Source organism: Pyxicephalus adspersus, chromosome Z (assembly GCF_032062135.1).
Source record: "Pyxicephalus adspersus chromosome Z, UCB_Pads_2.0, whole genome shotgun sequence".
In the NCBI taxonomy this organism is placed as follows: Eukaryota; Metazoa; Chordata; class Amphibia; order Anura; family Pyxicephalidae; genus Pyxicephalus; species Pyxicephalus adspersus.
Window position 1 is genome coordinate 11459714 of NC_092871.1, and position 14510 is coordinate 11474223.

The following is a 14510-nucleotide window of genomic DNA, read 5'->3' on the forward strand; positions in this document are numbered from 1 at the left end:
TACTGTGTAATAATAATCCACTTCTTTCTTTTGCTCTCTGATCTTCTGGTCTCCACTGTAGTTTTTCTTTGGCTACTCTTCATCCATTCTCTACATGTGGCCAATACATGCTATTCTTTGAGCTATTACAAACCTGCAGTATATCTGCACCAAATATTGACTGTTCTAATTCATGGTTCCTATTCTTCACATACATATTTGACATGTATGGGCCCTTCAATCTTATGCAATATGTTTCTCTCAAATACCCAAACCTCAAACAGCTTCCAGTCTGGCCTATGAGATGCTAGATGGAGCTCTCCCAGATGCTGAAACTGTATTTACAGTCAGCACAAGGAGTGGGTGTTGTTTTTACTGTTTGTGTCCCACTGACAGATGTCCGCATTGGTAAATCTTAACTTTTTGTAGAGAAATAATGACTGCCATTGAAACACATGGACCAGGAAGAATCTCCACCAGGGAATTTTTCAGCATATGTCAGATTTACCACATTAAAAATTGACCCATTTGTTGGTCTCTTTGGGTGTTATTCTCTACTCCCCTCTTCCTTTCAACCTGACTTAGCTCTAGATCAAGCATGAGCAAACTACAACCTGTTGGGCTTTTTAATTTGGTGCGTCAGTAGAATTTCAAAGCGTTATATTGGTATTTAAGGAGAATAATTATTCTGTAAAGTTAAAAATCACTAAAAAATTAAAAACACAAAACCTCCACCTAAAGATTGACTCAATGCCCAGTGCTATATTCATCTGTTGTAAAGGAACAAAGTGAGACAGGAACTGGTCTGCCACATTCAGGATATATGTAATAACACTTGGTCAGAGATATAGAGACTGCAGTCTTTGTAATTTGTGTCGGATTTGTAAAATTATAGTTGCATAACATGTATATGTATATTATTAATATTATTATTATTAATAATAAACAGGATTTATATAGTGCCAACATATTACACAGCGCTGCACAATAAATAGCGGTTGCAAATGACAGACAGATACAGACAGGTGAGGACCCAGCCCCAAAGGGATTAGAATCTAGGAGGTATGTATATAACACATTTATTATAATTAATACTAAGCTCATATCTGTAATGTAAAAAATACTCAGGAAAGGAAAACTATAAAGATTTTGGGTCAATTTTTTTTCACATCTCAAGGCAAAATACAATAAAATAAAATTTAAAAAAATACCATATGCAGGGCATTGATGCAATACATGCACATTCTGCATGATATGTTTATTGATAAACTTTGCAGGTACAGTAAAATACCTGCTCCCTGGCCAGACATACACTCAGCTTATTATATTTGTAGTAGTATTGTAGTAAGTAGTGCCAGCCCTGTCCAATAGTCTTTTGCTATTCTACTAAAACTTACTGGCTTCATCTCACCAATTTAGGGATCACTTGCCCTGTAGCTTATAAATATTGGGAGAACATAAGATAACACTCTGGATTTCTAACGTATAGTCAATTGGTTATCTTTGAACAGATAACAGTATATATTAGTATTTGGTTTTATACTATATATATTCATTTCTTGTTTTACATAATGTATTATACAGGCACTGCTTTCACAGAGCACCAAAGATGGAGCACAGCAGAAGCCCTTAACTTTCAGACTCTCTTTCTGAATAAAATTGTGTGCAGATTCCTTTGAATACATGAAGAGTGGATCGGTCACCATACCAAGCCTGGACAATATATTTGAAGGAGGCCATGGTTCCATCTGCTGCTGGAATATGAACATTAAATATTCCAGTGTTTTATTATTTTATATTTACACAAAATACTGATAATATTCAAGAAACAAATACACAAAACTAATATACGTTTGCTTTGATGTGTCAAACCAAAACTCAAGGAGAAAAAAACTTTTCATGTTAATATTTTTTAATACTGTTGTGAAAATTACTTCAATTTTTGTTTTACATTTTGCTTATTCCTCAGCATTTCAATCACAGCAAAAAGCAGGCTGAGTGTGGGGAGCATTATCAGACCAGACTAAATTGACCAGATTTAGGATATGGCCCAGTAGAAGCAACAGAAAATAAGATTGTGTGATTCTTCCCCCACCTCTTAGATTGTAAGCTATTCAGGGCAGGGTCCTCTCCTCCTCCTGTGTCACTGTCTGTATCTGTCACTTGCAAACACTATTTAATGTACAGCACTGCATATTATGTTGGCGGTATATAAATCCTGTTTTTTATTTTTATTATTATTATTATTATTATTATTATTATTATTAATAATAATAATTAATCTCCCCAAAGTAACAGAAATGCACTTATAGAAAGGTATCATCAAAATAATTTTCCCCAATAGCCCTGTTGGTTGGCAGTTTTATATTTTTGATTTTTTCCCTCACTTTTATAACAGACTCAGGTAATCTCCCAAGAGTGGACATGGACAATTACAAGTGTATATAAGTACATTTTAAAGTATTTCTTCAAACCCTTTTTATTTTGTTGATGGAATGGGGAGAGGTTAAAACCCCTCGTGGGTTTTTGAGGGAAATTTACCTTCTCTGTTTGTCTTGATAAGCTTTGTCATTGGGAATGAAAGTGATTGAAAAACCCAAATGTTACACCAGAANTAAATAGCGGTTGCAAATGACAGACAGATACAGACAGGTGAGGACCCAGCCCCAAAGGGATTAGAATCTAGGAGGTATGTATATAACACATTTATTATAATTAATACTAAGCTCATATCTGTAATGTAAAAAATACTCAGGAAAGGAAAACTATAAAGATTTTGGGTCAATTTTTTTTCACATCTCAAGGCAAAATACAATAAAATAAAATTTAAAAAAATACCATATGCAGGGCATTGATGCAATACATGCACATTCTGCATGATATGTTTATTGATAAACTTTGCAGGTACAGTAAAATACCTGCTCCCTGGCCAGACATACACTCAGCTTATTATATTTGTAGTAGTATTGTAGTAAGTAGTGCCAGCCCTGTCCAATAGTCTTTTGCTATTCTACTAAAACTTACTGGCTTCATCTCACCAATTTAGGGATCACTTGCCCTGTAGCTTATAAATATTGGGAGAACATAAGATAACACTCTGGATTTCTAACGTATAGTCAATTGGTTATCTTTGAACAGATAACAGTATATATTAGTATTTGGTTTTATACTATGTATATTCATTTCTTGTTTTACATAATGTATTATACAGGCACTGCTTTCACAGAGCACCAAAGATGGAGCACAGCAGAAGCCCTTAACTTTCAGACTCTCTTTCTGAATAAAATTGTGTGCAGATTCCTTTGAATACATGAAGAGTGGATCGGTCACCATACCAAGCCTGGACAATATATTTGAAGGAGGCCATGGTTCCATCTGCTGCTGGAATATGAACATTAAATATTCCAGTGTTTTATTATTTTATATTTACACAAAATACTGATAATATTCAAGAAACAAATACACAAAACTAATATACGTTTGCTTTGATGTGTCAAACCAAAACTCAAGGAGAAAAAAACTTTTCATGTTAATATTTTTTAATACTGTTGTGAAAATTACTTCAATTTTTGTTTTACATTTTGCTTATTCCTCAGCATTTCAATCACAGCAAAAAGCAGGCTGAGTGTGGGGAGCATTATCAGACCAGACTAAATTGACCAGATTTAGGATATGGCCCAGTAGAAGCAACAGAAAATAAGATTGTGTGATTCTTCCCCCACCTCTTAGATTGTAAGCTATTCAGGGCAGGGTCCTCTCCTCCTCCTGTGTCACTGTCTGTATCTGTCACTTGCAAACACTATTTAATGTACAGCACTGCATATTATGTTGGCGGTATATAAATCCTGTTTTTTATTTTTATTATTATTATTATTATTATTATTATTATTATTAATAATAATAATTAATCTCCCCAAAGTAACAGAAATGCACTTATAGAAAGGTATCATCAAAATAATTTTCCCCAATAGCCCTGTTGGTTGGCAGTTTTATATTTTTGATTTTTTCCCTCACTTTTATAACAGACTCAGGTAATCTCCCAAGAGTGGACATGGACAATTACAAGTGTATATAAGTACATTTTAAAGTATTTCTTCAAACCCTTTTTATTTTGTTGATGGAATGGGGAGAGGTTAAAACCCCTCGTGGGTTTTTGAGGGAAATTTACCTTCTCTGTTTGTCTTGATAAGCTTTGTCATTGGGAATGAAAGTGATTGAAAAACCCAAATGTTACACCAGAAGCAAAAGGATGACGGTCAGTCTTCCAACAGGGACACTAATTCCAGTAACAACTATTGCAGAGTAGAATTCCCCTCACTTTGTAGAGAATTCCTCTCATTTCAAAAATAAAATACCATGACAGTTTTCTCTTTCCAGTTATCCAAAAGTAAAAATTAAAAAAAGTTGGCTTGAAAAAAACAATAGTGGTGCATAGAATGTAGTAACCATAGAACCAGTTACTGGAGTCAGCTGAAAGATGAAACGTGATTGGTCACAATTGGTGCCTGCCTTTTGCCCTGATAATTAAGCGGACATAACTATAAAAGGGTTGGTAGCTACAGTAGAGCTCTGCTATAAGTGGTACCACTTCTATCACTTAGCCAGCTCCGCCAGTCTGTTTAACTCCTGTGACAAGGCAGTGACAGTCTCCAACACTCGCACCCGATCCTTGGCATGGAGACGAGTGCCGCATCTCTGCATAAAGCGGTCTGGATGCCAGGTCACTCTCTGTGCCCGCAGGTAGCGTTTATATAATGTGATGTCAGAGGAGTCAACACCTGCTGCTATGAACTGTGCCATCTGCTCTGCAGTACCAGCAGGCACTGGCCAAGGGATGTCCTTGTAGCATAACAAATTGTTACCCGTCCTTGTATCTGTGTTGGTGGCGCTGTCATTGTCAGATGTTTCCAGTCTTTCTTCTGTTAGCTTGAATTTACTAGTAGTATGTTTTAGGTCGGTCTCGTTGCTTGTACCCGCTGCCCCGAACACTTCCTGACACTTCCTGTGATATCGGTCACTCTGAGCTTGTCGCAGTTCTCTCTCCTTTTGTGCTTTTCTTTTCTGGTATTTCTGCTCCTCCACAAGTCTAGAAGTGTCCTGCAAAGTCACAACTTTGGTCTTCACACTCATATTATTAGATTGGCAATTCCTGGCATGGTACTCTCTGTAAATTCGATCAGCCCAGGACTCGAAGCTCTCCATCTCGGGAACTGAATCTGAATAGTCATCATCTTAAAGAGTAAAAAGAAAAGAAAATTTTATATACAATTCACTGTATGCAAGGCTGCCCAAATTTTTGAATTAAATTAAGACCAGCTGAATTCTAACAACTATGAGCCAACCAGTAGGCAGAGATTTCTACCCAAACATGGAAGAACTGCTCATATCTTACTTCCAAGCTATCTTTTATAAACTACAAGTTCCTCTGCCTTATGTCCAATGGAGATAAAGCGAGGAAGTATTGAGCCCAAATCAGCCTAGACAACCATGGCTTATACATACATACATACAATAGATACTTGTAGTAACCCAGGAACAGAAAATGTAGTATAGGCAGGACTAACTGGTAAAAATCATCAGCCAGTTAAAAAAGAAGAATGAACGCAGCTTCCTAATTATAAGTTGCAATATTTTTGTTTTTTGGCTTTGGATAAACTTTTTAGGTAAATATATTATATTTATATTTCGCATTTCTAGGTTTCTTCTGTTCACCAGCATGCTAATTAAAAATCTCCTGTTTTTAGTACATATATTATTTTGGACCAAGTGACATCATCAATAGGTCTGTGATCTTTTCATTCCAATGCTACCAGATCATGGCTGGCAGCAGGTGTCAGCAGGATGGCTTGAAAAAAGGAAGCTGTGGTAATGCCCACCTGTGATGCTAAGCCTCCATTATTGAATAAATTAAAGGAGTTGGCCAGGGACAGACTGGAAAAATATGCAAGAGGTAAGGCTGGAGCTAGGCTTTAAGGTCCTTCTCTGATTATATGTTTATAACTACCTATCTTACCTAGTTCAGGTCTCATTATTATTAATGAAGGACTAGTACCCTTTACCCTCTGGTTAACCAAATAGGTGGGCAAATGGAACACTCATGCTAATGATCTTGCACAAGCTTTAACAGTGCCCCCAGCATGGCTCCATAGCACTCACCATCATACTGCCCATACATCTCTTGATATTCATCCATGCTCTCTGCTAAAAGTTTCTCCCTCCACTCTGATGTTTCCTTGGATTGAAGGTCAGCGTATGACTCATCGGGGCTCTGCTTTCTCCTGGCATGTCTCTCCTGTAAACCAAAAGAAAATATTTAAATCTAGCCAAAACCTAATTTGAGATAAAATGTAAACATAAAACATTTTTTGTAACAGTTGGATCACAGACTGAAATATAAGCCTAACACAGGCTCTATCCTTTGACCAAAACTTTAGTTAGAAAGTAATGAATGTGGGAAGTGGCTAGGATACCCTTCATTTAATTTAAAGGTACAGACTTTGATGTTGTTATTCCAGTCTTGCCTTTACTAGTCCAAGTCACCGACTTGGATCAAGTATGCAGGATAACTTTCTCTTAGAGTTTTTGTCAGCAGTGACTCTGCCCACATCCTGATGATACTGATGTGTTTCGCACCTGCTGGGCCTTCATCTTTGAGCTCTATGTATGTGTGAAATAATTTAAAGAGACAGTGGGTAGACAGAATAAAAGTTTCTATACCTAGAAAAACAGCAATGTGTTCTACTTTCACATGTTACCTTGTTGGCAAGTTGCAGACAGTATCTGTGGGAGCTCTCCAAATATTTCACCTGCAAAAGTTATTTCTCCAGTAGCATAAGTATAGTTGTATAATAAAACAATCCAATATCCAGGTTTAAATCCTCAGGATCAGGACTCTCACTTATTTTTAGAAATCAGTAGGTGAGACTTGGTTCCATAACAATAAATAAAATCAATCTCCTATATCGAATATAACTTAGCAGCAGGTTTAGTGAACTTTTTGGGGTCCTAACTGCCCACTTGTAAACAGAGTAACCCACCCAAAAATATTATGATTATATACTGCATGATGTAACTATTCTGTCATACAGTTTAAAGATCCCCAAATCAACAAGTTACATTTGGATCCATATACAGGTAAGCAGCAAAAGAAACACTTACCATAAGGTCTTCTGCTCGGCGGAGGATGTCACGGGGTGTTATTCCTTGCTTGTTTGGAATGTCAATTGACTGTGGACAACGCTTCAGTATTGGAACACACAGATCTGTGTACACTGGGAAAAAGTGAAGAATGACATGGTCAGAAATACAACAGTAAGCAGCACGGTGGCAGGTAACAAACAATTAAGGAGCAAAGATCAATGAAACATGAATAAGACAATATTAACAACCAATGAGAAATGTATCTTTCGCTATTTTTTTTTACATTCAAATGGTTAGCCTGGGTTACTGTGTTTTCCTTACGGTTTTGGTACTAATTGGAGATTAAGTCCATTAGGATTTCAACAAAGTTTGATAAAATTACGAAAGCACATTAGGTGAACATCACTTGTTTCAATCCATGGGTTTTAAAATGTTACAACAACCACTAAATTTCTAGGTAGCCAAACATTAGGTAACTAGAAAAACTTTTAGGGCCTAACTATTTCATTTGCGGCTGAATCAATGTCATGTTTCATGCCCAGAAAGTAGGAGATAAAGGTGCAGATATAGTTTTACATTTTTGGTTTGTGGTTACAATGACCTTTTCATTCTCATCTCTAATTATTTACAATACGTCAATCAGGTTTATAGCCAATAAACTCCTCCCCTCTTACCTGCATGCTCATAAAGAGGTAATTGCTCCAGACGTACCTACAGCTTTTTGTTACTAGGTATGGGTGCCCAAGCCAAGCAGGATCTGTCTGCTCATCAAGGATGACACAAAGCACAATGGCTCATGTAAATCCCGTTGCTTGTGATTTGCAGCCAAAGTTCTTTAGTGTGACATTGACTACTGCTGACTATAGACTGGTTTAATGTCTCTTGTCTTATGATGGCCAGTGTCCTATGCAAACCTAGACTAAGCTACTCAGGGTCTACACAAACTGTTCTGCCACTTTTCCCTATTCAGATGCCAAAGCAAACCTCTCCAATATAATATTAGTTTAAAACAGACGCTAGTGTGCAAGGGATGATAGGAATATTTATTGATATTTTGATACCACACTCACTATAATTATTACACAGTATTTATATAGCGCCAACATATTACGCAGTGCTGTACAAAGTCCATAGTCATGTCAAAGGGGTTCACAATCTAATGTTTGGTGAAACCTAACTGCGTGTTTTTGGAATATGGGAGGAAACACACACAACACAGGGAGAAAAACTGCAAACTCCATGCAGATATTGCCTTGGCTGGGATTCGAACCCAGGAGCCAGTGCTGCAAGGGCCAGAATGCTAACCTCTGAGCCACGGTGCTGCCCACCCCATTTCTTCTCTTCTATACGTCAGTAAAGCCCACATGGCACTGTGAGAAACAGGAGGGGTGTGCAAGTGCTTCAACCTGTACTTTAAATGAGAGCAATTGGATTTAGGGCATCCAGGTTACATTAAACAATTATTGATTCATTTAGTAGAACAAAAAGTAGTATTTAAATAATAACAAGTTCCTGATAGAAAACCACCTAACCACTCTATTTATCTACTCTATTTACTCTATCTCATTCCTGGATAAGTAACCTGTCATAAGTGTTGGAAGTAAAACACTGGTATTGATTTCTCCTTCCCCATGTGACAGAGTGCAGGCCTAGCTACTGACCACTGAAAACTGCATCAGGGGTGAAAGGGGAGAAGGACCCATGCTCCACTGTACCTACATTACCAGGTATTTTCAAGGTCCCCAACAAACAGGCATCAAAAAGTGCAATAATGGTGCAGCGCCTTACCTCTCCATTCTCCCTTCTCCATCACCTGGGCTGCTACATGCAGCGCATTATTCCCCGAAGCATCACACTGCATGGAATGTCAATTGACTGTGGACAACGCTTCAGTATTGGAACACACAGATCTGTGTACACTGGGAAAAAGTGAAGAATGACATGGTCAGAAATACAACGGTAAGCAGCACGGTGGCAGGTAACAAACAATAAATGAGCAAAGATCAATGAAACATGAATAAGACAATATTAACAACCAATCAGAAACGTATCTTTCTCTAATTTTTTTACATTCAAACGGTTAGCCTGGGTTACTGGGTTTTCCTTACGGTTTTGGTACTAATTGGTGATTAAGTCCATTAGGATTTCAACAAAGTTTGATAAAATCATGAAAGCACATTAGGTGAACATCACTTGTTTCAATCCATGTGTTTTAAAATGTTACAACAACCACTAAATTTCTAGGTAGCCAAACATTAGGTGACTAGAAAAACTTGTAGGGCCTAACTATTTCTTTTGTGGCCGAAAAAATGTCATGTTTCATGGCCAGAAAGTGGGAGATAAAGGTGCAGATATAGTTTTACATTTTTGGTTTATGGTTACACTGACCTTTCCATTCTCATCTCTAATTATTTACAATACGTCAAGGGCCAGAATGCTAACCTCTGAGCCACGGTGCTGCCCACCCCATTTCTTCTCTTCTATAGGTCAGTAAAGCCCACATGGCACTGTGAGAAACAGGAGGGGTGTGCAAGTGCTTCAACCTGTACTTTAAATGAGAGCAATTGGGTTTAAGGGCACCCAGGTTACATTAAACAATTATTGATTCATTTAGTAGAACAAAAAGTTGTATTTTAATAATAACAAGTTCCTGATAGAAAACCACCTAACCACTCTGTTTATCTACTCTATATATCTAATTCCTGGATAAGTAACCTGTCATAAGTGTTGGAAGTAAAACACTGGTATTGATTTCTCCTTCCCTCCACCACTGAAAACTGTATCAGGGGTGAAAGGGGTGAAAGGGCTCCACTGTACCTACATTACCACGTATTTTCAAGGTCTCTAACAAACAGGCGTCAAAAAGTGCGATAATGGTGCAGCGCCTTACCTCTCCATTCTCCCTTCTCCATCACCTGGGCTGCTACATGCAGCGCATTATTCCCCGAAGCATCACACTGCATGGGGTCNGCACCTTTTCGGAGCAGCAGAAGAGCGCAGGCATTATCGTGTGTTGAACAGGCGGAATGAAAGAGACTTTGTCCCCCTGGCAGCGGGCAGTCGAGCTGTAGATGACGGTGGCGACGAATGTAAGATTTCAGTCGCAGGACATCTCCCCCCTGAATGTAGCGGAGTGCTCGCAGTTCTCGGCGGAAGGACATGACACCTACAGTGTTAGAGAAAAAAAAACATTCATAATATATTTTTACAATGAGTCAAATGTAAAGTCGCTGAGCTAAAACAGTGAAAACTGACCGAGAAGGGATCACTGCAAATAGCAACCAATCACCTTTCAGCTTTTATCTCCTGACTATCCACCTAATGCTAAACAGATTAATAAAAGGAAATAAAGAAATTAAGAATGGACACTTGGTCTGATTGGGTGAATCCTTCTCTTTAAGTATTTCTAAAGTTCTACAAGACTAAATCCTTTTATATAATTGTATTGTTACTTGTATGACCAGCATGAAAGTAGCACCCAGTCCTAAATTAAATACAAATGAATAACCCATTTAAAGCTGAGAACCAGAATGTTATTATTATTACGCAGTATTTATATAGCGCTGACATATTATGCAGCGCTGTACACAATCCATAGTCATGTCACTAGCTGTCCCTCAAAGGAGCTCACAATCTAATGTCCATACCATAGTCATATGTCATTAATACATTCTAAGGTCAATTTTAGGGGTAACCAATTAACCTAACTGCATATTTTTGACATGTGGGAGGAAACCAGAGTACCTTGGGGAAATCCACACAAATACGGTGAGAACCTGCAAACTCCATGCAGATAGTGTTAATCCAACGAGACCCCATCCAATCATACATTCAGACACACATTCCAGCCACAACATTCCATCCTCTTCCTTTAATCCCAGGTCATTCTGAACTCATCACCAGTCTGTGAAAGGAGAAGCAGAGCAATGATCTGCTGATCTCCAATCATCTCTCTGTTCCTTTGCATTCTTCTTGTCAGCATAGTACTGATCTCTTAGATTGTAACCTCTTCAGGGCAGGGTCCTCTCCTCATCCTGTGGCACTGTCTGTATTCATCTTCCATTTACAACTCCTATTTAATGTACAGCGCTGTGTAATATGTTGGTGCTCTACAAATCCTGTTTATTAATAATAAAAATAATAACATTATACCAAGGAGGAGAGGTCACAGGTAACATAAGTAATGCAAAGTAAGGTACGCAATGTACCTGGAGGGGGAGAAGCTGCTGAATTACCATATAATAATACCAATATTATTATTATTATTATTATTATTAATAATAATAAACTGGATTTATACAGTGCCAACATTTTATGCAGTGCTGTACATTATATAGGTGTTGTAAATGACAGACAGATACACACAGTGACACAGGAGTAGGAGAGGACTCTGCCCTAAAGAGCTTACAATCTGGGGAGGTGGGGGAAGACATGGGAGATATGTCACCCCTGTGAATTGCCTAGCACACTATCTTTCTATAGTATATTATTTTATATATATATATATATATATATATATATATATATATATATATATATAATCTTACAGAATAGATCTGACCCCCGCACTCACCTTCTTGCAGCTCCCAGCACCGATATTCACAATATTTCTCTTACTCCTGTGCACAGAACCCCCATGTAAACAGAACATTCACACTTCCGGGTGTACTGGGCAGAACCAGACGTCACTTCCTGTACGCCGCATTATTCCCCTCCTTCGGGAACAATGTCAGTTTTTTTTTGTCCGTGTTAGAAGTTGTCTGTTTCTTGCAACTAGATACACATATTATAGATCAAGTTCTGATTTCCATAAAGAACTCCTTGGGTTGTCTTAAATACAAAAAAGTCACAGATATTCAAAAGCCATAAAATAATAATTTTACTAAATATGAGAAAGTTTTGACTTGGTGCACCACTACAATTCACCACAACAATGGATTCACACTGTTGTGTGGGAATATTCCCTGCACCTTTTGTTTAGGCTAATGCTCATGCATTCGATTTTGTAATGCAATATACACCATGCATTGGTACAGGACTTTGATGCATATTTCCATGCGGTGTGCAAATGTGTGGTTGCTATGGGTTACAGCCAGATATTACAATGTTTCTGATACACAGTGCTTTATCAAACTAAATAAATCAACTCTATGAGAATGCACTCAATACTGGGAACGTGCTTTTAGTTATTATTATTAAATGACTTTCCTATTCTTACATTGTTCCCTTTCCGGCTATGTGGTGCTGCGTTTTCCAAATAGCACGCTCATTACATTCTGCATCCTATTTATTGTAAACCCAGCCCAATGCACCACATTGCACAGAGATGTAATACATATACATACACACAACAACACATAACCACTATTAACTCCTAGATTGTAAGCTCTTTGGGGCAGGGTCCTCTCCTCCTCCTGTGTCACTGGGGCTGATTTTTAAACCTCACCAAGGCCGGATAAGATACACTTTCATCAATGAACCTTCGTGATCCAGCAAACCTGGAATGGATTTCTTGAACCCTCTAGCGTTTTAATTTCAAACTTCCATGCAAAATGCATTACATTTTTTTGTATGGAAATATATTTTACATTGAAGGCAATAACCTAGGCATAACTCACCGAAATATGCCTACTATTTAATACATTTAATATTAAACTTTAAAAAAAAAAACACAAAAATCTGTTAAAAAAAAAAAATTAAACATGTATTGTAAGTGTACAGTAGCATATATAATATATAATATAATTATATGTATATTATATGAATATTTCCTTGTCTTGAACTCAATACAGCTATTTTGAATTGAATCCAATACAGAAATATTTGAATTTTCCGCCGATCTGCCCGCCCGCTCTGACACATGTACCGCTGTCACTGGGAAACCTGGGAGATCATCTCTGCATTGCACGGCTGAAGATCGAAGAAGACAGACGTGTCCCCTGGACCTGCGGGGACCAGCAGCGGAACAAGGTGAGTTTTTTTTTTTAGGGTAAACCTAGCCGAGTGTGACTCGGGAATACCGCTAGGGGGATTAAGTGTCATTTGCTATTAGTTGGAAAATGTTTTTAGTGCTTGACCAGATCCAAGCTTTCTGGATCTCCCAGCCTCACTATTATTTTATTATTATTACACAGTATTTATATAGCACCATCATACTACACAGCGCTGTACAAAGTCCATAGTCATGTCACAAACTGTCCCTCAAAGGAGCTCACAATCTAATGTCCCTACTATAGTCATATGTTGTTAATGTACTCTAAGGTCAATTTTAGGGGGAAGCCAAATAACCTAATTGCATGTTTTTGGGATGTGGGAGGAAACGCGAGTACCCAGAGAAAACCCACACAGACACGGGGATAACCAGATAGTGTCCTGGCTGGGATTCAAACCTAGGACCTAGCGCTGACAAAGGCTGGGGTGCTAACCCCTGAGCCACCATGCTGCACACTAATGAAAGCGTATCCTCTCCAGCCTTGGTGAGCTTTAATAAACCAGGCCCTTTCTCTGTATCTGTTTGTCATTTGCAACCCCTATTTAATGTAGTGCTGCATAAAATGTTGGTGCTACATAAATAAAGTAATAAATAAATGTTACATTTACTTTTGAAAAGTCCTCATTCCCTCTGCAAACCCAGACCCTGTACCGTTTCAGGTTGGTAAAACGTGGTGATAAGTTCACTTTAAAATATTTTATATGTGACTTTTTACATTTCGTGCTGGGTAGTCGTGGAACACCACAAGGGATCAATGATGTAGCTCAGTGAATGTGGTGATAATTCTCCACTCCAGAACTTTTTTTTCATGCACATGATTGAATGGTTGAAGTCAGTTTGTTTTCACAGACGTAGGTGAAATATCTTTTGTACAAGAATAGTTAATTTTTCTTTGTAAGCAATCTATATTGCATTAGTAAATCAACCCCATTAACTCTAGATATCAATTTAAACGACAGGCTTACATTTATTCATCTTATTTTAAAAAAAGTTCAGCTCCCCTAACCTATTCTAGCCTAACCCCCATCCCCCAAATTTCCTATTAATTTATTTGATGGTGAAAGCCTTCAAATCTATTGGCCGCTATAGATTTTAATTGACAAGGGCCCTAATGCCAATGCGTGCATTTATTGGATTAGAAAGCTGGAACCACTGGTTGCTGAGAGATTTGTAAACCAAATATAGTGTACATTGGGGCACATTCTTTCTTGTATGGGGCGATAGGACAGATGAATATATTTGCTTCTTGTGATAGATATGAACCACATGTGGAAGGGTGCTGGGTAGTCATTTGTTCCCATTTAGGACCACAATCCAAAGTAACACTATGTGGCTTTGACACTCGTCACTCTTATAGATGGTAGGTTGGCAAAGCCCACGTGAATGCTCCATCTGTGAC

General features: G+C 37.9%; 1 protein-coding gene across 1 annotated transcript; it reads right to left on the bottom strand.

Moving 5' to 3' along the window:
* Window positions 1-3993: 3993 nt before the first annotated feature.
* On the bottom strand, window positions 3994-11803 carry NFKBIL1 (NFKB inhibitor like 1). The gene is made up of 5 exons (XM_072429770.1): window positions 11693-11803; window positions 10010-10285; window positions 7138-7250; window positions 6136-6271; window positions 3994-5210 (listed from the first exon to the last, which is right to left on the bottom strand). Exons 2-5 carry the CDS (start codon window positions 10278-10280, stop codon window positions 4573-4575), a joined length of 1158 nt encoding a protein of 385 aa, XP_072285871.1. The 5' UTR covers window positions 10281-10285; window positions 11693-11803; the 3' UTR covers window positions 3994-4572.
* Window positions 11804-14510: the final 2707 nt, after the last annotated feature.